Source organism: Cydia amplana, chromosome 3 (assembly GCF_948474715.1).
Source record: "Cydia amplana chromosome 3, ilCydAmpl1.1, whole genome shotgun sequence".
Lineage (NCBI taxonomy): Eukaryota > Metazoa > Arthropoda > Insecta > Lepidoptera > Tortricidae > Cydia > Cydia amplana.
Window position 1 is genome coordinate 19,312,114 of NC_086071.1, and position 26,506 is coordinate 19,338,619.

Genomic DNA, 26,506 nt, shown 5'->3' on the forward strand with positions numbered 1-26,506 from the left:
GTTGGTTCGGCGAAGTTTGTCAAGAATTTTCGTCTTTCCGATAACCTAATACTAAGATTGCTGACTATCTAGTATCTACTCACGCCTTTAACATATCTAGTTTGCTCCTTAATATTCTCAATAGGCACATTAGTAGCGCCTATTTGTTGCGTGATACCGCCAGCTTCGCCATCTTGGACGTTGGTTCGGCGAAGTTTGTCCAGAATTTTCGTCTTTCCGATAACCTAATACTAAGATTGCTGACTATCTAGTATCTACTCACCCCTTTAACATGTCTAGTTTGCTCCTTAATATTCTCAATAGGCACATTAGTAGCGCCTATTTGTTGCGTGATACCGCCAGCTTCGCCATCTTGGACGTTGGTTCGGCGAAGTTTGTCCAGAATTTTCGTCTTTCCGATAACCTAATACTAAGATTGCTGACTATCTAGTATCTACTCACCCCTTTAACATGTCTAGTTTGCTCCTTAATATTCTCAATAGGCACATTAGTAGCGCCTATTTGTTGCGTGATACCGCCAGCTTCGCCATCTTGGACGTTGGTTCGGCGAAGTTTGTCCAGAATTTTCGTCTTTCCGATAACCTAATACTAAGATTGCTGTCTATCTACTCACCCCTTTAACGTGTCTCGTTTGCTCCTTAATATTCTCAATAGGCACATTAGTAGCGCCTATTTGTTGCGTGATACCGCCAGCTTCGCCATCTTGGACGTTGGTTCGGCGAAGTTTGTCCAGAATTTTCGTCTTCCCGGTGTCGACGTGGCCGAGTACGCAGACCACGGCTGCGCGGAGAGGGTTATTCTGTTTGTTTAACTCGTTCTCTTCTTTCCGTTTCTGTGGATATATAAGAGAATTACTTAGTGGCATGAGCATTTTTATTTTAAGTTGTAACAATAACAAAAGTCAGGAGTCTCGCAAGCTTCGGCCCGCTAGCTTAATAGCTTCGCAAAATAAGTACTTATTGATTAGCGATATAATGGAGTTTTTTTAGTATCAAATGTTGGTGGCAAACAAGCACACAGCCCGTCCGTATGGTAAGCGGTTACCGTAGCCTATGGAGGCCAGTGACGTCAGTAACAGTGATGTCGACAATTGTCGCACCCGTCTCCGTGGTGAAAAAGGGGCCTGGTAAAGTGTTACTATAAAACAGCGGTTCTCAATCTTTTTTTTTGACGGAACCCTTTTGGAAAGCGAAATACTTGATGGAACCCTACAATAAAACAATAGTTTTTAGAAGTGTATTTTTTTTATTAATAAGCATAATAATTATCCTTATTTTATTATTCTAAATTATTCTAAATTCTTGCGGAACCCCTGCAGGGGTGTCGCGGAACCCTTTGAGAATGGCTGCTATAAAACTAGCTAGACGGGTCTGTATAATTAAAACTATTTCATTTAATCTTACCTCTAATCTCTTCAAGATGAGCTCCCTCTTTTTCTGAGCATCGGTCATCCCTTCATCATCTGAATCCTCTTCAGAACTGGAGTCTTCATCTGAACTGTCTTCTTCCTCAGAAAAGCTGTCTTCTTCCACTTTCTAAAAAGAAACAAATTAAAAAAAACGTCATTCGTAATGAAGCGAGACAGTGCTGTGCAGTATACACGTGTATACGGTACTAGCGAACCGCCCCAGCTTCGCAAAGTTAACAAATTATACATAAACCTTCCTCTTGAATCACTCTATCTATTAAAAAAACCGCATTAAAATCCGTTGCGTAGTTTCAAAGATCTAAGCATATATATGGGCAGACAGGCAGCGGGAAGCGCCTTTGTTTTATACTATGTAGTGATTTGACTGTTTAAAAAAAAAACTATTTTACACCATGCATGAAATAAAGCACCAGATGATTAATATAGAAACATAGACAGCAGTTATTTTGAGACACAATTAATATTTTAAAACCCGTGTATACTATAAAGAGTTTTTATATTTTAGGTATTAAATTTTAGGTTATTATCCAATCGATGACTATGAGGCATAAAAATCACGATAATTATTAAGATAACTATCATTGATAATTATCCATTCGAACCCTGATTTTACTCTATACTCCACATACCTTTGCGGGTGTTTTTTCCTTGGCGGGGGCTGGCTTGGCGGCCTCGGGCTGCGGCTCGGGCTCCGGTTCCTCTTCGGAGGACTCCGCGTCCCAAGAGTCCTTGATGCCTTCCTCTTCCTCTTTCTTTTCCTGCTTTTTGGGTTCCTCCTACAAATCAAGTTGTATTTGTTAAACGTTAAGCTCCGTCTCCATATCGCGCGGCAAACCATCGAACATTGGCTCGCGCGGCAGCCGCGCGCAATGGATACCGGGCTGCCGCGCGAGCCAACTCGATGCGCCCGGTATCCATTGTGCGAACTGCCGCGCGAGCCAATGTTCGATGGTTTGCCGCGCGATATGGAGACGGAGCTTTATAGGTAACAGATTATTGTAAAAATCTTAATAATTTAGTAGTCAGCATCGATAGGAACGAGCTGTTTAAAACTGGTTCACTCGCAAAATCCAGAAACTAAAAACCTTTTTTATTACGGAAAAGTAGTGCAAATATTTACATTCTAAAATTAGTCAATTTGTCTTGCTTATTTCCAATGTGAAGTCCCCTGGATCACGAAGACTTTTGATTTTAAAAGGAAATCTATCAAAGACCCTAGTATCATATTATACTTGGTCAAGCAGATCTTGTCAGTAGAAAAAGGCGGCAAATTTGAAAATGTAGGCGCGAAGGGATATTCGTTCGTGAGATACAGCCTGGTGACAGACGGACGGACGGACAGCGGAGTCTTAGTAATAGGGTCCCGTTTTTACCCTTTGGGTACGGAACCCTAAAAACTAACTAGCTAAGATGACAATGTTTCGAAATTTAAATAATGTTATGGAAATAGTCACGTGACTTTTCGTAGCATCTGTCATCCTGATACATATTTTCTCTTGGCGTTTGACTAAAGTCTATTTTTTTATTCGGTAGACTGAAATGACAGTTAATAGTATGGAATGACATTTCATGTTCATACTATTAACTGTCATTTCAGTCTACCGAATAAAAAAATAGACTTTATGTACGATTATCTTGGCTAAGTATTTAGGCTCTAGATACCTTGAACCACATATTTAAATATTACAAAAGGTAATAGGAATTATTAATATTGCTCGTATAAATACATCGCAACACTTAACACCACATTTTCTGGTCCCTACTCCCTACTGGACTCGAAGTAATTCCAATAAAAGAAAAGAATACAAACAATAACAATCAGGCTCAAAATCTTTTTCCGAACAAGTCCCAGTATTATATAAAGTAACACGCCTTATACCATTGTTCCCAAACTTCGACGCTACCAGTCTATTTTATTAGAAGCTGTATATTCTCATTAACGTCGAGATGTTTTGCGCGTAGTTTTATTTCCAACATCCAATTAATCTCATTAAAGCATTCTCGTCCACGCGTTTCGCAGATTACAAACCCCGAAATATTTAGTCTTCCCATAACTTTGTTTTCTTTATTTCTCGACCTTTTATCGAAAGAATTTTAATTAAAATTTGAATTTCGCGCCTTTTTTACTGATAAGATTTGCTTGACCATCTATATATACCCATTCTTTTAGGCATATAACAATAATTTTTAAAGTACTCAACATCTTCCTGGCGTTATCCCGGTATTTTGCCACAGGTCATGGGAGCCTAGTGTGCGCTTGACAACTAATCCCAAGATTTGACGTAGGCACTAGTTTTACGAAAGCGACTGCCACTTGACCTTCCAACCCAGAGTGGGAACTAGGACATTTAGGATTTTCCTTCACCTATAGCAACTAGTAAATATCAAATAATAATTCATACAAACAGCAGAATAGGGCAGAGTGGCGCTCTCTTGTGTCAGAGGCCAAGATCCTCTTTGGGTCACTGAGCCAGTGATGTATGTATGTATGTACAAACAGCAACACTCAACTGTCCACCAGTGGACCTTATGCTATTTGTAATAAGGTTTACGAACGGTCAGTTAACATTGCTGGCGATAGTACAGTGGGCCAAGAAAGTGGTCTACCACCCTACGGTTGAGGTTTGTTTGAACGTCATGAGACAACAAGGTCGATTTACTTTAAACTCTGTTAGAAAAGTCAACCTAATGGTACGTTTACACGCTTGGCAAATCTCGACAAGCTTCCACAAACACAAGCGTGTGAACGGGGTTGTTTGGCTTGGCTTGTCGCGATCCGGGCTAGTGTCGGTTTTTGGAGACAAGATCAAAGGGAGCTTGCGGCAAGCGCTTGCGACGTATTTACACGTTGGCGCGTGTTTAGTGTTTACTTAGAGCAATTGCCGACACAACTTCAACGTCCACGTCTGCCATGCTTGCTTGTCCGGAACACAGTAACGCACTCGCAAGCATGTAAATGGCATCCAAGCGTTTGTAAAGGCTTGAAGCTTGTAGACGCTTGCCAAGCCTCGGCAAGCGTGTAAACGTACCATTAGCGATCGTTAGATCTCGCAGAAACTTTTGTCAAAACTGGTAGACCACTTTCTTGGCCCACTGTACTAGACTATACATATAAATGGATGCCTCACCTTTTTATCTACAATCTCCAATTCAACTTTCTTTTCCTCCTGCGGTGTTGGAGTGTCCTGCGACATCTGACTCTTGAGCTTCGTAGGTTTGACCCTCGTGCCAGGCCTTGGTGGTTTCTTTTCAGACCCGCCTACTTCTATACCTTGTGCTTTGAGAGACTCCAGCATAGCTTGAGCTCTAGCTTTCTCTGCTTTCTGTTTAGGTGTCAGCAGTTTCCCTTCGGCTTTAAGACGCTCCTTGCGATCCTTTTCCTTCTGTTTCTTTCTTTCCTTGCGTTCTTTTTCTAATCTAATAGCTTCTAGTCTTTGCTGCTCACGCTCTTCCTCCTGCTTTATCCTCTCTTCTTCTTCTTTCTTTAAACGTTCCTCCTCTTCTTTGATTTTCTTAAGAGCTTCCTGCATAGCAGCAATAGTTTTTTTCGCAGGCCCCTTTTTACCTTTATCATCTTTTTCCTCCTTTTCATCTTTGCCTTTACCTTTCTTTTTCTTCTTACCTTCTGTAGCAGGGGTGTCTCCTTCTTTTCCCTCAGACGGTGCCTTAGCTGGTTCCTCGGCCTTAGCTTCTTCCTTCTTTTCAACTTCCGCTTTAGGCTCTTCTTTCTTGCCTTCTGGTTCCTTTTTTTTGGCTTCTAGTTTTTTCTGCTTTTCCCTTTCTTTTTTTTCCTTCTTTTTCTGAGCAGCCGTCTTGATTGTAACATCAAGTTCATTATCACTCCCTTCTTTTTCTTCTTCAGGTTCTACTTTAGTTTCCTCTTTTTTACCCTTTTTCTTGGATTTTGGTTTCTCTTCAACAGGCTCAGCCGGTTTTTCTCCTTCAGCAGGTGGTGTAGGTTCCTTCTTAACTCCAGCATATTCCATTTCTAGTTCAGCAAGTACCTTTTCTAAATCATCATCACTATCGTCCTTCTTCCTTTTGGCTTTTTTACCTTTCTTGCCGGCGGGTTCTTTTTTTTCTTGAGCCTTTTTCTGTGGCTTCTGAGGTTTGTCATCTTCGGAAGAAATAGCAGCATCAGGTAATGATTCCGCCGAATCCTCTATTTCCAAGAAGGAGAAAGCACTTTTATCTGCTGCCTTCTTTCCTTTGCCTGATTTTGGTGGTGGTTCATCATCAGACTCATCTGTTAAACAAAAAAATTAAACCTAATTAATTTCAGATTTACATTCAATTAATAAGAATAAAACAAGCAGTATACAGTCAGCCTCAAAAGTCACAGTATGGTTCAACACTTCATCACACACACTCTCTCTCTTTCTTCCTAGCTATCTATCCCACATGGTGGTAGTCAGCTTTCCTGCTTAACCTTCTCCACTTCGCCCTGTCCACGACATCGTCCTCGGATAACTTGCACTCATGTGCTTTAGCACTACATCTTGCTCTCTCTCTCTCATTGGCATAATTATTTCCATCTCATGGTAGTCTGTCTTCCTGTTTTCGCCATCCTTTCTACCCCGGCATACATATCAGAACTCCATACTAAAAAACGTATGTTCATTCTGATGATAACTAAGTGATAAATTTACCAGTGGGCATTCAGTGGATATATTTATCCGTTTGTGATAAAACACCTGTTACTTTTTTACACCATGTGAATAAAAGACAGACATAAACTGTCATACCCATACAGAAATTTTGAGGTTAACCATACAATAAATAGTCAAAAGCGTGCATCATAATATAAATTTACCCATAAAGATGTTGGCTATCTAAACTACAAAGAAATACTGACAATACTGCGGGGTTGCGTAATGCATCGCAATCATAATGTGTTTTTTAGTGTTTAGTTATATTTTTATAATATGTATGCTAGTTTAAGGTATTTATGTATGGGCCACTAGTTGCCTGAAATAAACGATTTCATTCATTCATTCATTCATTTCATTCATTCATTCATAATTATGTGATGGTGTCAAATATGCATTTCCTTATTGTATAAGTGCCAAAACAAGACAAACTGAGACTCAGATTATAGTAGTAATAGTAAAGCTAGTGACATGTGTGTTTGTACATTAGGTATTAATTTATTTAATTTAAATTTATTTGGGATGCTTACTGCCTCATATACATAGGTATAGGTTGATAGACTTATTGCAAATTACAAGCTTCCACATAATTATAGTTATTAATTAATTTGTGTTAAAGTGAAATTAACCATTTGTTTAGAACAATCAGTTTTCTAAATTAGTGCTAAAGTGAAATTAGTTGCAAAAATGTTGTGTTAGGAAAACAATTAAAATTCTCTTGCAATCTGCCATATATTATGGCTACTGCAGGTACTTGGCCAATCTGGCTATCTCATCCATTTTTGGCATAATGCAGAATTGCAGATATATTTGTACTTAAATCTGTGTTGGATACATACTTTGTGGGATTTTAATGTAAGCTAACCACATATAGATAAGTAACAAGTTTTTTTTTGCTAGTATGTTAGCAACACAGTGAATTATATTAAGTTAAGGTTTCAGAGATCATGGCATTTAGGTAACTATATTTGTGTAAGTGCCTCCTTTTAAAGTGTTTTACAATTTGTTTTTAATTCAGTAATTTGATAGCCAGACTAGTATGTCTTGCTGAGTGTTCCTCATATTTAACCATAGTTAATAGTTATGCAGAAAACGACCAACTCAATTTTTTTATCAATGCAGAAAACGACCAAAGCCACTGGGTTATGTAGGTCACTTTGACAAAAATAAAAAGTTGGTCGCCTTCTACAGAACTACGGTCACATTTCTAATGGTTTTTATTTTTACAAACTCATCATCTTCCTCGCGTTGTCCCGGCATTTTGCCACGGCTCATGGGAGCCTGGGGTCTGCTTGGCAAATAATCCCAGTAATTGGCGTGGGCACTAGTTTTTACGAAAGCGACTGCCATCTGACCTTCCAACCCAGAGGGTAAACTAGGCCCGTATTGGGATTAGTCCGGTTTCCTCACAATGTTTTCCTTCACCGAAAACAATTATAATATTTACGAATAGTTTTACAAGCTAGTGCTATCAAAGTAAATAATTGTAATAATTGATACCTTCACTGCTGGCTTCAGCCTTTTTCTTTTGAGACTTCTTAGATATTGAAACATTTTTAATGTTCTTTGTGACTTCCTTGACATCTTCGTCTACCGACTTCTTGTGCTTTGCTTTACCTTTAGGCTTCTCATCTTCACTCTCATCTGAATCTACCGCAATTCTGCAATAAATTGGTTCAATCATTAAAAATAAATACCCTAGGGTTGTTCTCAAATTATATGACTGCGGTTCATAAGTGAGACTATACATAGCTAGGTAAAGTTTTTAAACATGAATAATAATAACAGTGTTGAGTAATTGACTGTTTCTTTAGACAATATTGTGTACATACAATATTTAAGTAAATAAATACTTTTGCCACATAGTCATAATTTCATACTCAAAATTACAGTTCTATCAAGTGCGGTACAGTTCATAAATTACGTGCGAAAGTGCAGTCTCACGTTAATCTATGCGACCACCAGCTGGTCAGATTTTTGAAAGTGCTTAACCTAAAAATAACTTACTTCTTCCCTTTAGTTTGCGAAGGTTTCATGCTCTCGATGTTAGTGGTTTCCACGTCGCTGTCGCTGAAAAGATTATTTAATTATTAATCTGTCTAAATATGCCTCGTAGTGGCGAATAAAATATATGCAGAGGAATTTACCCTTCCTCGGCATTCTGCAGTTTCTTTCCCTTCTTAGCTTTACCCATTGCGATGTTTGCACTGTTATTAAGTCAGAATGTCTTTTATATACGGTTTTGATTGCTTGCTTTTGGTAAATTCTATCATGTGAAACGTAATCAATGCACTAATTTTAAGTAGCCGAATTAAAACGACTTTGCCGTCGTACTCAGTATTCACAGACACACGTCCTCCATTCACGTCAATTTTTGGTTTGACATATTTAAAAAAAATGCTTAGGCGTATTTCTGCACTCAACTGATTATATGTAGGTCAGTAGAGCTTTAACGCTTTTATCGCCTTATAAAGCCCCGAACAGTACGCGATAACTCCGGCAATGTGGTGTTTTTGTCTTTGACCGGAATGGTTTTATTTGACACATGACCAAATGACATTGATTGACACATTATTGACATTTCTTTAAACCAAATTCAGCAATGTGAAATATTGCATTAAATTCTTAGTCAAATTATTTCTGTTGTATACATAATGTATAAAGGCTTCACAAGAATATTGGCTCTTTATTGTACAGAAAAGGCGCAGCCATGTGTTTCTCCATTTATAAGAACAAATGTGTTATGTACTCGTAACGGGAAGTTGGGGTGTATAGGTTATGTTTTTAAAAGGACTAAAAAACACGACCGCGGCGGGCCTTCCTCTTTATTTGTGCCTGTGCCGGTGAAGCCGAATCCTGATGACATAAACATAGGCGAGGAGTTCACAGGACGATTGAAAAAACAAGATTTACTGAAGATTTTGAACCGGTTTTATCAGAAGCCAGAAATACGCGTTTTAGCGTCTGAGAATGGCTTGGATGACCAGTTATTGCATCAGGCATTCCTTTCATTTAGAAGACATTGTTTAGAACATGATTTGCCGCCTGATTTACATATAACTATAAGTGATATAGTTCAAGGTAAAATCTAATAAGAGTTAGACATGCGTTGATTGTTGAATGAAAAGTCCGTCAATTATTGTTGAATATTGAACTTTCAGGTGCTGGGCACGTAGATGACTTGTTCCCCTATTTTCTCCGCCATGCTAGATTAGCCTTCCCACATTTAGACTGTTTAGATGACTTGAAGAAAATATCTGACCTCAGAACTCCAGCAAACTGGTAAGTTTTGCTATTAAAAACATTTTAGAGGTAAAAAGCGGTCAACGGCTAATAAGGATTTAAAAGTGTCACTTTTAAATGTCTTGCTATGCTTATTACTATTCTGGTTTCTAAACATAGTGTTTGATTTATTATGGTTTATTAAAATGAAGAACTTTATTCATCACCTTTTAGTATGAAAAAAAAGTCCTCAGTAATCAATAAACATATATACCAGCTCCCAAACTGTGCGCCATAGACAGTAGAGAGGGGCACCGTGAGACAATCCTCACCATTTTACCTATCTATTTAGAATAGCCTAGCTGAGTTAGGGTGCCGCTGCAGATATTTTAAACTTGCAAGTGCACTGTGGACTGAAAAATATTGGGAACCCCTGATATACACTATTAAAAAAAATTGTATTACAGTCTTTTATTTATGCCAACTTCTTATTAAAAATTTATACATGTTCCTATTTGTATAGTATTTTTTGTAGCATTAGGAAAAAGATGAACAATGTGTGTGTTTTTATTGTAAAACACTTTTGAAAAATAAGTCACGGCAAATATGTAACAATTATGAATCATATAATTGGGATCATCCATTAATTACGTCACACGAATTTCCAGGTTTTTTTACCCCTCCCCCCCTCCTTGTCGCACTTGGTCGCATTTTGCAAACCCCTCCCCCCCTGGTGTGACGTCACATTTTAGGCAATTTTGTTTTCAATGAAATCGACAATATTAACTTGGCATTATTTTTTTAATAAAAAAATATTTTTGATATATAAATATTAGTAATTTTATAACACAATGAAAGTTACATCCAAAATCTCATTATTTAACTGTACAGCGAATAAAAACATATAAATTAATTTTCGGTTACTGATGAAGTTAAAGTGACATCACAATGTTTGTGACTCCCCCCTCCCCCATGTCACAACAAGTCACATTTTCTTGACCCCCTCCCTCCCCCTAAACGTGTGACGTAATTAATGGATGACCCCTATGATACATTATTGCTTTCATAAGTAATAGTTACTGATTTTTAAAAAGCGTTTTTCAATTAAAAGACACATCAAGATTGCGTAGTCTTTTTCTAAAGCTTAAAAACACTAACTACATGTCTTTGTGAACTATCTCCAGGTACCCTCAAGCAAGGAGTATGAACAGAAAGATAGTATTCCACGCTGGCCCAACGAACTCTGGGAAGACATATCACGCCATGGAGAGGTTCCTTGAAGCCAAGTCTGGTGTGTACTGCGGTCCGCTCAAACTGTTGGCCACGGAGATATACCATAAGTCTAATAAGAGGGTGAGGCTACTGCGATTCATTGCATTACTTATTCAATTCAATTCAATATATTTATTTCAGACTGCATAGGTCCATAAAATTGTTAGTATTACAAGTACTTACATTTAGGAGTTAGTGCCTAAATGCTAAACATACATTTAAATAATAAACTTATATTAACTCGCTTTGAGCCATAAGTAGGTACAATACAATACAAATACTCATTATTACACACCTCAATAAAGGAATACAATACAAAAGAAAACAGAAATACAAGCAGAGGTAAACAACAGGCGGTCTTATCGCTAAAAAGCGATCTATTCCAGACAACCTTAGGGTAGTGGAAATTAATAAATTTACATATGTCATTAGGTGTTGCAAATGTGTTGTACTCCTTTTATATCTCTTATCTTTACAATTACAGGGTGTACCCTGTGATCTAATCACTGGTGAGGAGCGACGGCATGCTAGCCAGAGCAGTTCCCTCGTAGAGTCAGACCTAGAATCTACCTCGGACAACTCAGATACACTTATAGAGTTAGAGACTGAGTTAACACCGTCCACCCACACCGCCTGCACTGTGGAGATGACCTCACTCAATAATACTTGTAAGTCTCAGAATCAGACCTAGAATAAGGAACATGAACTGTAGGGTGTGCATGTTGGTGTCAAGTGTATTTACACTAACTTGATATTTAACAAGTTTCCAAATGTAGTCCAAAATAGTCCAAATGTAGATATTTGAAGCAAAATAAAGTTTCCAAATGTAGTCCAAAATAGTCCAAATGTAGATATTTTAAGCAAAATAAAGTAGGTAATTTGTATTTGTAGAACTATAGAGGGCAGCACCTTCTTATTGTTGTGAAATTTCTATGTTTAAGTTTTCATATTAAGTCATGTGGTGGCAATACACACAGTTGACAAAATTATCTGTCATGCAAAAATTTTGTAGACCCTTAATACAATGAAATAAGGTCTAATGGCTGTTACATCAATGTCTGTAAACATTAATTGTCTAAACATTTGTTATAATAATTTGCAGATGAAGTAGCAATAATTGATGAAATACAAATGATCGGAGACAGAGGGCGCGGGTGGGCGTGGACAAGAGCGATTTTAGGTATGTATTAGTTTGTATATTTACACTTCGAAAATTTTTAATTATTTTAAGAAAATAAGAGCGCGTCAAGGTAATTTTTTTTAATTATTAAGGTAATTCTGATGCCGACTGTACCTACCTACTACCAATTATCCATTCACCCTAAGACACAGAATAAATAATAGTACTAGGTACAGAAGATTCACTCTCTAACAAAACCCGTCTATTACTACAGATGACAAACATGCACGGCCCAAACCAGAAACAAATAAAAACTAAAATAAATAATAATTTGAGCCTATATACGTCCCACTGCTGGGCACAGGCCTCCTCTCATGCGCGAGAGGGCTTGGGCTATAGTCCCCACGCTAGCCCAATGCGGATTGGCGACTTCACATACACCTTTGAATTTCTTCGCAGATGTATGCAGGTTTCCTCACGATGATTTCCTTCACCGAAAAGCTAGTGGTAAAATATCAAATGATATTTCGTACATAAGTTCCGAAAAACTCATTGGTACGAGTACGAGCCAGGATTTGAACCCGCGACCTCCGGATTGAAAGTCGGACGTCATATCCACTCGGCCACCACCGCTTTCTCGTAATGCATGTTAATTATAAGATGTAATTTTTTTTTTTAAAGATGTGTCCCGCCGAGTTTGTTGCCGGTCCCATATTGGGATACCCTCCTCCAATTGAGGGGGGACTTAAATCTTCTCGGGGCAGAGGTGTAGGGTTGGAGCCGGTTAGCTTTATTTGACGTTCATAAGGGCATTGTAATTATGCCTACTTGAATAAACTATCTTTTATCTTTATCTTATCTTATCTTATGACCGCTAGGTGGCGCAAGCGCGAGCAAGCGACTATTAATTTAAATTAAATATCACTTATTATCAGGCAACTAAGGCCCATAGATACATACCTTACAAACTAACATACATACAATAATAAAAATCTTACAAGCTAAAAATTATATAAATAACATTACATTGCAGGATTACAAGCGGATGAGATACATTTATGTGGCGAGGCTGGCGCGATTAATCTAGTCGAAGAGATATGCAACACAACCGGTGAAGAGTTAGAGGTAACGTTTAATTATCTCAAATATCTGGGAGACCGAGCTTTGCTTGGAAACATATAAAAACGTTTTCCCAGAGATAAGACCTATATCGATTTTTCGCCCACCAAAACCCCAATACTTATAGAAAATTTCATCGAAATCGTTAGAGCCGTTTCCGAGATCCCCGAAATTATTATAAATAAATATACAAGAATTGCTCGTTTAAAAGTACAAATATCTGGGTAAAACATATAAAAACGCGCGTTTTGTCAGAGATAAGACCTAGCTAGATCGATTTTTCGCCCCCGAAAACCCCCATATAGCAAATTTCATTGAAATCGTTAGAGCCGTTTCCGAGATCCCCGAAATATATATATATATATATATAAATAAACAAGAATTGCTCGTTTAAAGGTATTAGATAGATATTAGATACCTAACTAGTCGCAGTATATACATACTGACAGAGAGACAGAGAATGTACACAGTCACCATCAGATATATCTGAGCGGCCGTAGTGCTCAAAAATATCTGAGCATGACTCTAACTCCTTGACAATAGAGGCGTGTTCAGATATTTGTGAGCGCCTTGGCGGCAGTGGGAAGACACTCCTGACTTTGGGCAAAGTAGGCTCCGCTCGGCTCAGCATTACCCCGAACAATTAGGGTTGACACAACTTGACGTCCCTTTGCGTGCACGACCACAGATGAGATAATGACTTGAATTTTGACAACCCTGAATAGCCGAAAGGGATAGTGCCATAAGTTGAAAGGGATATCATGATTCGACCCTGAATCGCTGTCAAACTTCGGTTTTGTAGGAAGTGTCCTTTCTGTACGGTAGTACTATTACTTATTCTGTTTCAGGTGCGAACATACAAAAGACTAACGGAGCTCAAAGTTGAGGATTGCGCTCTGGCGTCACTCGACAACGTAAAACCCGGGGACTGTATAGTGTGTTTCAACAAGAACGACATATACAGCGTGAGCCGAGCCATTGAACAGAGGTCAGTCCCACAGGCAGGTATCCCAATGTCCTTTTAATAGGACAAATTCAAATCTAACTGATAGTGAGGGAGCGTCGTTATGAACGCCGTATTTTCATAGAAACTTGACTTATGACATAACCACACTCTGTCATTCCAAATGTTAACTCGGTCCAACTCTAGCATGGTCAACGTGAAGCCCGGGGACTGTATAGTGTGTTTCAACAAGAACGACATATACAGCGTGAGCCGAGCCATTGAACAGAGGTCAGTCCCACAGGCAGGTATCCCAATGTCCTTTTAATAGGACAAATTCAAATCTAACTGATAGTGAGGGAGCGTCGTTATGAACGCCGTATTTTCATAGAAACTTGACTTATGACATAACCACACTCTGTCATTCCAAATGTTAACTCGGTCCAACTCTAGCATGGTCAACGTGAAGCCCGGGGACTGTATAGTTTGTTTCAACAAGAACGACATATACAGCGTGAGCAGAGCCATTGAACAGAGGTCAGTCCCACAGGAAGGTATCCCAATGTCCTTTTAATAGGACAAATTCAAATCTAACTGATAGTGAGGGAGCGTCGTTATGAACGCCGTATTTTCATAGAAACTTGACTTATGACATAACCACACTCTGTCATTCCAAATGTTAACTCGGTCCAACTCTAGCATGGTTAACGTGAAGCCCGGGGACTGTATAGTTTGTTTCAACAAGAACGACATATACAGCGTGAGCCGAGCCATTGAACAGTGGTCAGTTACAGGCCGGTATCCCAATGTCCTTTTAAACGGACAAATTCTTTATGAACGCCATATTTTCATAGAAACTTGACTTATGACATTACCACACTCTGTCATTCCAAATGTTAGTTCGGTCCAACTCTAGCATGGTTAACGTGAAGCCCGGGGACTGTATAGTTTGTTTCAACAAGAACGACATATACAGCGTGAGCCGAGCCATTGAACAGTGGTCAGTTACAGGCAGGTATCCCAATGTCCTTTTAAACGGACAAATTCTTTATGAACGCCATATTTTCATAGAAACTTGACTTATGACATTACCACACTCTGTCGTTCCAAATGTTAGCTCGGTCCAACTCTAGCATGGTTAACGTGAAGCCCGGGGACTGTATAGTGTGTTTCAACAAGAACGACATATACAGCGTGAGCCAAGTCATTGAACAGAGGTCAGTTACAGGCAGGTATCCCAATGTCCTTTTAAGCGGACAAATTCTTTATGAACGCCATATTTTTATAGAAACTTGACTTATGACATTACCACACTCTGTCGTTCCAAATGTTAACTCGGTCCAACTCTAGCATGGTTAACGTGAAGCCCGGGGACTGTATAGTGTGTTTCAACAAGAACGACATATACAGCGTGAGCCGAGTCATTGAACAGAGGTCAGTTACAAGCAGGTATCCCAATGTCCTTTTAAACGGACAAATTCTTTATGAACGCCATATTTTTATAGAAACTTGACTTATGACATTACCACACTCTGTCGTTCCAAATGTTAACTCGGTCCAACTCTAGCATGGTTAACGTGAAGCCCGGGGACTGTATAGTGTGTTTCAACAAGAACGACATATACAGCGTGAGCCGAGTCATTGAACAGAGGTCAGTTACAAGCAGGTATCCCAATGTCCTTTTAAACGGACAAATTCTTTATGAACGCCATATTTTTATAGAAACTTGACTTATGACATTACCACACTCTGTCGTTCCAAATGTTAACTCGGTCCAACTCTAGCATGGTTAACGTGTAGCCCGGGGCCTCTATAGTTTGTTTCAACAAGAACGACATATACAGCGTGAGCCGAGCCATTGAACAGAGGTCAGTTACAGGCAGGTATCCCTTATTTCTCTTGTTTGTAAATGTGTACCTTCGTTCACAATCACAATGACAAAATAACTGTCAATTTCTAAATGTAGAGGGAATATATTTGGTCCTTACCTATGAAATTGGCGTTTCACCTGCTTTTGAACTTTATTTCAAAGTAATAGGGTTCAATTTTACATAATTCCTGACACCCTTATGCCTTATAAAAGGCTAAAACAGTATTTTTTTTATATATATTTTTTATAAAATATAAGTACATCTATAAAGTAACACGGTTTAACAGACAACAATATCTTACGGTAGAAATTTATATGACTTTCAACCTTTTTAGTTTGACATTACATACTTTTTTCAGGGGCCACGAAGTAGCGGTTATATACGGAAGCTTGCCACCCGGCACAAAACTGGCCCAGGCCAACAAGTTCAACGACCCGGACAGCTCATGCAAAGTCATGGTGGCTACGGACGCTATAGGACTTGGTATCAACTTGTAAGAACCTTTACAAACTTTTTTCCTTATAAATTCCATGAGATGATGTTGGCAGGGTCGTCATGTAAGGAGGCGACGACAATACAATACAATACAAATACTCTGTATTGCACCTGAATAAAAGAAAACAATACAAAAATAAAACAGAAACACAAGCAGAGGCAAACAACAGGTCTTATCGCTAAAAAGCGATCTCTTCCAAACAACCTTTGGGTAGCGGAATTTAAACCTACCTTCATCTTCTTCTTTTTTTTATTAATACCTAATACAAAAACGGTACTTGTATACTAGATTACTGGGTATTTATAGCGATCTATCTATAATTATGGTAAGTACCTAAGTACTACGTAAGTTATGAGTTATCACATTTCCCTTCTTGTTTCTTTATTATTCATTTTCCTCGCGTTGTCCCGGCATTTTGCCACGGCTCATGGGAGCCTGGGGTCCGCTTGGCAACTAATCCCAGTTATTGGCGTGGGCACTAGTTTTTACGAAAGCGACTGCCATCTGACCTTCCAACCCAGAGGGTAAACTAGGCCCGTATTGGGATTAGTCCGGTTTCCTCACGATGTTTTCCTTCACCGAAAAGCGACTGGTAAATATCAAATGATATTTCGTACATAAGTTCCGAAAAACTCATTGGTACGAGCCGGTGTTCGAACCCGCGACCTCCGGATTGCAAGTCGCACGCTCTTACCGCAAGGGCACCAGCGCTTTTTTTTTGTTTCTTTATTATTATTTTATCAATTTACTTATATTTATTAACTTTTTAGGAGTATAAGGAGGATAATTTTCTACTCCCTAATAAAGCCCGTGATAAACGAAGATGGCGATAAGGAAATGGACGTCATAAGTATATCACAGGCTTTACAAATCGCAGGTAAGAATATTTTTATTTCCCTAAGGGCTCATTTAGACGGTGCGAGAACTCGCATGCGAGTTTCATTACATTGCGTTATTAGATCGGTCGGCTGAATTGATGTGACCTCAATGGTCCGCAATGTAACTAAAATCGTATACAAGTTCGCGCGCCGTCTAAATGAGCCCTAATCAACAGGTCCAAACATGTCCAGATTTTTTGGACTAGGTAGTTATTTTTTTAAATATAATTTATTTTTTATCACTTATCATTTTGTCAAATTTGAACGTAATCCAACGCAAAGGGGTTTGCTTCTAAGATTTGACCCACACAAACATACTAATAGTAAATTACTTAAAATCTTGCAAAAAAAATGATTTTTAATGTTTTCCGGAAAAGGTCGCGCCGGTCGCTACGGCAGCGCGTGGGAGACCGGATACGTGACCACATACAGACCGGAAGACCTGCCAACACTCAAGGAGTTACTTAGCAAACCTCCGGACCCGGTCACCCAAGCCGGTCTCCATCCCACTTCTGAACAGATGGAGCTATACGCGTACCATCTGCCTCACGCTAGCCTTAGCAGTCTCATGGTGAGTCCGGCCTTCGAATTTAGACACTCGCACTATTGTTCTGTATTTGAGCACTAACCTCGGCCTCCGGCCTCGCACGTAGTCGCGCTACCCCGGGACGGGCCTCGCACGTAGTCGCGCTACCCCGGGACGCTTCGGGCCTTCGGCCTTCACATTTAGACACTTATACTATTGTTCTGTATTTGAGCTCTAACTTCCTGCAGGCGCGCTTCAGGCCTTCGACCTTACGTAGACCTTGGCCTTCGGCCTTCACATTTAGATACTTATACTATTTCGTTCTGTATTTGAGCACTAACTCCTGCAGGCGCGCAACATGTAGGCGCGCTTCGTGCTTTAGGCCTCGGGCCCTACACGAATCTCGGCCTTCCCATTTAGACACCAGTACTATTGGCCTGTATTTGAGCTCTAACCTCATGCAGCTCGGCCTCCGGCCTCGTATGTAGGCGCGCCTCTCCCGGCCGCTTCGGGCCTTCAGCCCTACCCGGAGCTTGGCATTCGGCCTTTGCATTTAGACACTTGTACTAGTTGTACTATTGTTCTGTATTCGAGCACTAACCTCCTGCAGCTCGGCCTTCGGCCTCGCATGTAGGTAAGCATGCCTCTCCCAGATGCTTCGGCTCTTTGGCCCTATGCGGAACTCGGCATTCGCCGTAGCTCCACACAACGTTTCACATAAACCGTTGCGGCTGTGTCCCTGATGCCTACTCGCATTTTTAGTTACGTACAGTCAGCAGCAATAGTTGTAAGCGGGCGAGGTGTTCAAAATGATCTTGACGTGACTTTATTGTGAAAAGAATAAGAGCGCGTCAAGGTAATTTTGAACACCCGCTTAGCAACTTCTGCTGTTGACTGTAGGTACGCATAACGTGTGATTTTAAACTTAGATTTATTGTAACCTTGTTCGCAGGACATATTCGTCCACCTCTGCACCGTAGACGACTCACTATACTTTATGTGCAACACGGAGGCCTTCAAGTTCCTAGCAGAGATGATACAACACGTCCCATTGCCGTTGCGAGCGCGCTATGTGTTCTGTTGCGCGCCCATTAACAACAAACTACCGTTTGTGTGCGCAACCTTTCTCAAGGTCAGTCCAAAACATAGACTAGGAATCCTCTAGACATAGCATAGTCGCGCTACCCCCTCTGCCACGTATACGGTAGTTTTACTCCATCTTCGAGTCAATCCCGTGCCGTGATTGGTCCGTGTCTTTGAACGGACCAATCTCGGCAGGGGATTCGCTCACCTCGTCCCCCCGCACCCCCGTATTTTTGCAGCATCGGTTTCATGAAATAATTGCTCTAAACTCAGTCTAGAGGATTCCTAGTCTATGGTCCAAAAAAGATTCCCAAAGATGCAATACTAAGTACATAGTATAAAACAAAGTCTCTTCCCGCTGTCTGTCCCTGTATGCTTAGAACTTTAAAACTACGCAACGGATTTTGATGCGGTTTTTTAATAGAGTGATACAAGAGGAAGGTTTATGTATGATTTGTTAACCCGTGCGAAGCCGGGGCGGGTCGCTAGTTTTAAATAGTTTTAATCCTTTGAACGCCACGCAAATGTTGGCCAGCCACGTTTAAAACACGTTTTTTGCTATCTTCCGAGTTTAACTACATATTGTATAAACTTCGGCCTTCGATTCCCGCCTCGGCCAACGGTGGACTTGGTCACTTTTTCTTTAGTGTATGACATCTATACTTGGTCAACCAGCCCTAGTAGCACGGTCGCATTTTTATCGTTTATCACCATGCCTGTCACGTTCTAACAAGTATATAAGTGCGAAAGTGACGGGCATAGTGATAGTCGATAAAAATGGAACCGTGCTGAGCCCGCAGATCTTGACAGTAGAAAAAGGCGGCAAATTTGAAAAATGTAGGCGCGAAGGGATATCGTCCCGTAGTAAATTTGAATTTCGCGCCTTTTTTTAGGGTTCCGTAGCCAAATGGCAAAAAACGGAACCCTTATAGATTCGTCATGTCTGTCTGTCTGTCTGTCCGTCTGTCTGTCCGTCCGTATGTCACAGCCACTTTTCTCCGAAACTATAAGAACTATACTGTTGAAACTTGGTAAGTAGATGTATTCTGTGAACCGCATTAAGATTTTCACACAAAAATAGAAAAAAAACAATAAATTTTTGGGGTTCCCCATACTTCGAACTGAAACTCAAAAAATTTTTTTTCATCAAACCCATACGTGTGGGGTATCTATGGATAGGTCTTCAAAAATGATATTGAGGTTTCTAATATCATTTTTTTCTAAACTGAATAGTTTGCGCGAGAGACATTTCCAAAGTGGTAAAATGTGTGTCCCCCCCCCCGTAACTTCTAAGATAAGAGAATGATAAAACTAAAAAAAATATATGATGTACATTACCATGTAAACTTCCACCGAAAATTGGTTTGAACGAGATCTAGTAAGTAGTTTTTTTTTACACGTCATAAATCGCCTAAATACGGAACCCTTCATGGGCGAGTCCGACTCGCACTTGGCCGCTTTTTTACTGACAAGATTTGGTTGACTAGCTATATATGTCAGTTTATAGGTTTTACTTCCGCTATTTGACAGATGGTCCGCCAATACAGTCGGAATGACCCCATCACTAAAAACTGGATGTCCAACACAGTCGACTGGCCGCTGCCGGCACCAAAGACCATTATGGACCTAGTTCATCTCGAGGCTGTGTTCGATGTACTTGAACTATATCTGTGGCTGAGGTAAGTCCTCATCTGAGCATTTTCTCTGTTGCATCTTAAAACCTAAAAAGTAGAGATGCAACGGATAGTTGTTTGGCCGGATACCGGATACCGGATATCCGGCCTAGACACTGGCCGAATATCCGGTATCCGGCCGCCGGATATTCGGCCGGCGGAACTTTATCTATATTCTGAGTTTTGCGGGTGCGCGTCGTGCAGGTTTCGACCTGTTTCGTAGTGAACGTTCGCGCGGACACATTTCTAGGATCGTAACGAGTTTAATCACTTTTAAAAGAATAAACTGATTCGATTATGACCGTGACTGTTTTTTAGATTCCATTTTTTACCCCAAAATGTGTTAATTTTACTATCCGGTATCCGGCCGGATAGTAGTTCACTATCCGGTATCCGGCCGGATACTAAAATAACGGCCGGATAGGCCGGATACCGGATAGTAACCGGATATCCGGTGCATCTCTACTAAAAAGCCAGTGGCGTAGCGTGAACTAATCTAGCCGTGGGCGAAGTCGCATCTGCGAGGCCTTTTTCTATCGGGTCGTCCGGCCTGGGAACGAAATCATAAAATACCCGATAGTCGGGTTTTCGGCACTGAATGTGTTAAGTGGGCTTTTTCTAAAATAAATATCGAAAACCCGATTCTTTCAAATCTGGACATTCTTGGGCTCATTCTACTCAGAATCGACAGCACTCTCCATCCTACCATTAAAAAAAGATGTCCCAAAATGTCCATTCCATTACGTCACATTTTTAGTATAAGAAAATTTTTCACTTGTATGTAACGTGACGTAGTGGAATGTACAATTTTCATACCAAATTTTGGGACAATTTTTTTTTATTATCAGGATTGAATATGCTAGTGATTCTGAGTTGAAAGAACCCAAAAACACCAGGTTCTGGGAGAATCGGGTTTTCAATATTTATTTTAGAAAACGCCCAAGTAGACTAGCCGAAACGAAATATAATACAAATACAAATACAAATGCATTTATTTCATTACTTTTTACATCAGTTCTTAGGTATAATATAAGGGTTAGGTAGGTAATTAGTCCATCTTAGGTATATGGAGTAAGTAGGTAAGTATTTATCTAAACATTGTGCAACAAATTGTGTAAGTAATGAAAAAGGTGCGGGTACAGCTTGCTGAATTTAAACCCGCCCTTGGTCAGCTAATTGGAATGGTATTAAGATTAAATAATATTTAAATTATGAAATTCACATAAAAAATAAAACATTAGTATGTAACAATAGTTTCCTTAATAAGTGTTACAATGTTGTTTGTTTGTCCACAGTTACCGGTTTCCAGACATGTTCCCCGACGTGAAACTAGTCAGAGAAATGGAAACAGAACTAGACGCCATCATCCAACAAGGCATTTTCCAAATTACCAGGTAAATATCTACAGAAATAAGGATGTGTTCCTTTATATTTGGCCACTATGGCCATCACTATCTATTTGATAATGACTGTACATTAGACAGTCACTCTGGTTGTCAAAAGATGATGTTGTCACAACAAAACTTATAAGCAGCGACAACTCTTAAGCCCCGTCTCCATATCGCGCGGCAAGCTATCGAACATTGGCTCGCGCGGCAGCCGCGCGCAATGGATACCGGGCTGCCGCGCGAGCCAACTCGATCATTGGCGCGCTCGAACGTGCCGCGCGACGAACCATTCATTGTCGGTTTTTCGACGCGCGGCAAAGGAATGTTCGCGCGCAGTTGGGACGGATGTGTTTATATTTCAGTTGGCTCGCGCGGCCGCATACATGGATAAATGAAAAGTGTCGTACTTTAATTAAATTATACGGCACTAAACAGTTTCTATGCAACAGTAAATGTAGTGATTATCGCAACAGATCATTTTTCTATTTGGATATACTTCGTTCCGAATAATTAATTTTTGTGATAAAATGTGGGCGATCGTCGGATCGCCTGCCGCGCTATAGTTCAAGATGGTGCCAAAATTGGCTCGCGAGCCAAAATACAGGTTTGCCGCGGTCGAACAATGCTCGCGCGGCCGCCGCGCGATATCGAGACGCGGCTTTACACTTTTCAATTCATCTACAATCAATAACTGTTTGCTTCCCATAGTTAAAATTATTACCTTTTATTTTTTGATTAAAATTCGATATGTCAAAATCGTAAAAATCTCGTCATTATAGTACAGTCAGCTGCAGAGAAAAGACCGTACCACTCTTATAACAGATACCTATCGCAGGTTACTAAGGAACTCCGAGCAGGTGCTTCGAGAAGACGGCGAGGACGCGGCTCACGCGAGACACAGGAAGCCGAGAACTCACGCGAGAGACGAGACCAAGGGGAAACTGTCAGAGATGCTCGTGTCTAAGGTAAGTCGTATAATGAGTTATTCTCAAGCCTCGTCTCCATATTGCGCGGCAAACCATCGAACATTGGCTCGTGCGGCAGCCGCGCGAGCCAATGTTCGATGGTTTGCCGCGCGATATGGAGACGGGGCTTTAAAAACACAACGGGTTGCACTCAGGGAGTGCCGGCAGAAGTGAAAACTCAATCACTATTGCAAAATGTCTGCAGCACTGTATAATTGAGGTTAACGCCATCTAGCGTTATTTCGTCGGATTACTTGAAACCCCTAAGCACGCCACTGTTAGTACTCGAGTTATATTAATACCAGTTAGAGCGAAACTCACTAGATGGCATTTAAATCAATAAAGAAAAACTCAATGACATTGAAGTAACAGTTTTTCGATCAGGTCACGTGTCCGTCTTACGTCTTACGGTCACGTGACAGTCGTGACACCTGTTACGAGTTTAACATTTTTTCCCCATCACAAAAAGTGCACAGCGCCGCTAAAGAAGTTTTCATTTCAAAAATATGTTTGCGGTCTAATTGCCGCGATCCATACTAAATGTATGAATAGAGTCCTGGCAATTAGATGCAACCACATAGCTCTGATAATTAGCTTAACCTTTTGGACGCCAATGACCGATATATCCGCACCGTAGATTCAACGCCAAAGACCGATTAATCGGTCACATATCACAGAGCAACATAGATAGACCTACGTGCATATGCATAAAATTCAATTTCAGTTTTGACACTTCGGTGACGTGGCGTCAGCGTGACAGCTTTTGTGTTTGACACGGCGTCGAAAAGGTTAACTTAAGATAATATTTAATACATACTTACTATTCATAAGTGCTTGTTGCTAGGCCTACATGAATAAAGTATATTTGAACTTTGAATATTTTTTTCTAGGGCCTAATAACACCACAGATGCTAAAGAAATTGCAACAAGAATTATCAACAGATAAGAAGACAGACACCGTCAGAGGGAAGCCAAATAGAAATAGAAGAAAATGAGTGGTCTAGTTGTACTATATATCTTTAGTTTGTACTTGACAGATGTTTTTTATACATTTGTTTTTCGACCTTATTGTCAGAGTCAGAATATAAATCATTTAATATCGACTTTGTTTGTGTTTAGGTTGAAAATCGAATGCATTAGAGTCATTTGTCAAACTCAAAAATTGAAATACGTGTACATAGTAGTGGATCAATGAATGAATGTGTAATAAAGTGATGTTACGTGATCAAGCCGTTTTATTTTGGCGTCATATGACGAAGTTCGTGTGTGTGTTTGTGTGTGTGTGTGGAGGGGGGAGGGGCTTAGTTGAGCCCCTTGAAATTTTAATCAATGTTGCTGTCTCTCAAACGCGGGCGCAGCCTCAAATATGTATGAAAAGGACAACTGCAGTTCCGTCCAATAATCTGACGTACAATTCTCCGAATCGAGGCTTCGTTCTGGACATTTTTCTCCATAACTTGGTTAAGTTGCGATTGGTTAATCGCAACGAAATTTTGGGCATGGAATGAGGAAAAAATGACGTATCTGTGTCCGATTTGATTTTTGCGTTTAATGTTGCCGATTTTGTGTGCTAGCGCTGTTTGAAGTAACCTAGTTCTTATAAAAACAAGAATATGAAAAAAAAAACGTACAGAGGTAGGTTAATTACTATTGAACTCATATAAAAAAATCATCTAGGGTTTGTATGAAAAAAATACCACTAATATAGGTCAATTTGATAGTTGATGTTGATCAATCATTCTCTATAGATCCAGTCGATAGATCCAAAAATCAAAAAGCGGCCCGCTGAACAAAATTCGCATAAAACGACTAGGTATGCCCTTGACACCCGGTTTCTTGATAACCCTTCGCAAAAAAGCTAGATTAAAGTAGGTATGTGTGCCATTTTTTTATTTTATCACTTATGACCCTGGCCTTTAAAAACGATAAGTTTACAGTTATAATTATTTGACTCCATTCGAGGTCTGACCGGGTGTGTGTAGTTACGTAACTATGAAAGTTTAAAATTAATAAGGAAAAGAAAGATGGCTTCTTTGAAGTGTTTCTTTTATTTGTGCCTGATTATTGCAACGACACAAGGTAATTAATAAGCTTTTTTTCTTCACTTAGATTATTAATGTATTTTTTCACGCATTCCAATCTCTGAACAAAAAAATAACATTTTTTTCCGCTAGTATTTGGGAGGAGCCGAAACAAGATTCCTGATTTTATTCTCTAATACGTATAGAAAAAAGTCCTTATAAAGAAAATGAATCATTGTAACTAGATTATATATAATATACCTAGTAGTTTAGGCCTGTGCCCAGCAGTGGGCGTATATAGACTGTATATCTGATTAATACAAATAATTCTGGTCACATATTTTACGAGATTTATTCAAAAAGCTCAAGTGCGTGGCATCTTTCGGCTGTGTCTCCCCAGCCACATACGTTTCTTATCTGGGCATATTTTTATTTAGCAAACCGATGGCATTCCACTTTATGTATTTGAAATACGATATACAAATAGTTACGTATTTCCAGCTGATGTAGGACCCTTATTGTGTATTTTCCAGCGGTTGCAGAAGAATCTTCAGTTGAAGTTAGTGTGAAACAACTGAATGTAGCGCTGGGAGCCACTGGCTCGGTCACCTGTACACCTGGGGGTACTCCGCTACCGCAAGTACAATGGAAAAAGGTAACATCTAATTCAGCCATTCTCAAAGTGTGTTCCGCGGAACCCTAGGGTTCCGCGACACCCCTGTAGGGGTTCCGCAAGAATTTAGAATAATTTAGAATAATAAAATAAGCATAATTATTATGCTTATTAATAAAAAATACACTTCTCAAAACTATTGTTTTATTGTAGGGTTCCATCAAGTATTTCGCTTTCCAAAAGGGTTCTGTCAAAAAAAGAGATTGAGAACCGCTGATCTAATTGATTTGGATCAAAAAAATGTTAATGATAGAGGACCCATGTATGTTCAGTAAAATAAAACAGTTCCGCGTCGCCAAATGATGCTTTGACCGGGACAAGTGGCGTACTAGAAGAGAGGCCTATCTATAGGGAGATTGCGCGTTGGAAGGTCTGCCATCTTGTGGCCTGAATCGTAAATTGCCAAAGCAAGTGCTGCCATCTACCGTTCTCGTATGTTTTCTTGTGCATAGTAGGTTCTGCCATCATGTGGACTACATCGGAAGCATTAACTTCACATTTAAGCCTCGCGCTGAAAATTTGACGTCTCCTGTGCTGCCCCCTATAGTTCATGCATGCTCCCTATGCTCAGCAGTGGGAGATAAAGGTCTGATATGATGATGATGAAATGATGCTCTTAAAGAGCGACCTTACCATGCGAGCTTGAGGTAGTTTTTGGTTAGAATATAAAACCCTGGGACTCAATTAAGGTCAGATGGGGTCAGAGAAACATTGGGGCGAGAGTGACACTTGTAGGAATTCCTCATACCGTTGCCCCGAACAAAATAAATTAAAATATTTTCTGAAAATAATTTAATTTGTTCTATTTAATACTTCTAATAGTATTAATTGGCAGCGCCATCTCTCTCGCTAACTCGGTATCACCTGAGATGATCCAGTTAGAAGGTCGAACCATACTGTTCTACCTTAGAGGTGGCCAGGGGGCGCCATAAGCCTCCAGTAAGAAGTGCATATACTTTGAAAATTTCGACCTATGCCGCTGTGGCCCGGTGGCCGAATGGCATAGGATAGGCACCTGCCGCGACAGCGGAGGACGCTGGTTCGATTCCAGCCTGGGGCACTGGAGGGAGGCCTTGGTTAGTTTTACTTAATATATGACATTTATTTCAGTTTAAAATAAACTGTTTCTCTTAATCCATATGACCGTTTTACTTTTTTAGCACGGAGGCCAGTTCGGA

At 39.9% G+C, this 26,506-nt stretch overlaps 2 protein-coding genes across 2 annotated transcripts in view; one reads left to right on the forward strand and one right to left on the reverse strand.

The window, feature by feature from the left end:
• Positions 1 to 8,472, reverse strand: part of LOC134662830 (eukaryotic translation initiation factor 5B) — a 57,391-nt gene extending 48,919 nt beyond the window's left edge. The window contains exons 1-7 of the mRNA XM_063519153.1: positions 8,226 to 8,472; positions 8,086 to 8,148; positions 7,579 to 7,739; positions 4,558 to 5,675; positions 2,059 to 2,205; positions 1,404 to 1,535; positions 614 to 832 (exon numbers count right to left, since the gene is read on the reverse strand). Coding sequence (XP_063375223.1) covers positions 614 to 832; positions 1,404 to 1,535; positions 2,059 to 2,205; positions 4,558 to 5,675; positions 7,579 to 7,739; positions 8,086 to 8,148; positions 8,226 to 8,272 — 1,887 coding nt within the window. The 5' untranslated portion in view covers positions 8,273 to 8,472. The remainder of the gene's footprint in view (positions 1 to 613; positions 833 to 1,403; positions 1,536 to 2,058; positions 2,206 to 4,557; positions 5,676 to 7,578; positions 7,740 to 8,085; positions 8,149 to 8,225) is intronic.
• A 186-nt stretch (positions 8,473 to 8,658) lies between these two features.
• Positions 8,659 to 23,685, forward strand: LOC134662758 (ATP-dependent RNA helicase SUV3 homolog, mitochondrial). Its single transcript, XM_063519045.1, has 15 exons — positions 8,659 to 9,159; positions 9,240 to 9,360; positions 10,485 to 10,653; positions 11,057 to 11,240; positions 11,675 to 11,752; positions 12,726 to 12,817; positions 13,660 to 13,799; positions 15,984 to 16,118; positions 16,892 to 16,998; positions 17,377 to 17,570; positions 18,478 to 18,657; positions 20,139 to 20,287; positions 21,577 to 21,675; positions 22,505 to 22,634; positions 23,525 to 23,685. Exons 1-15 carry the CDS (start codon positions 8,733 to 8,735, stop codon positions 23,627 to 23,629), a joined length of 2,310 nt encoding a protein of 769 aa, XP_063375115.1. The 5' UTR covers positions 8,659 to 8,732; the 3' UTR covers positions 23,630 to 23,685.
• The last annotated feature ends 2,821 nt before the right edge of the window (positions 23,686 to 26,506 follow it).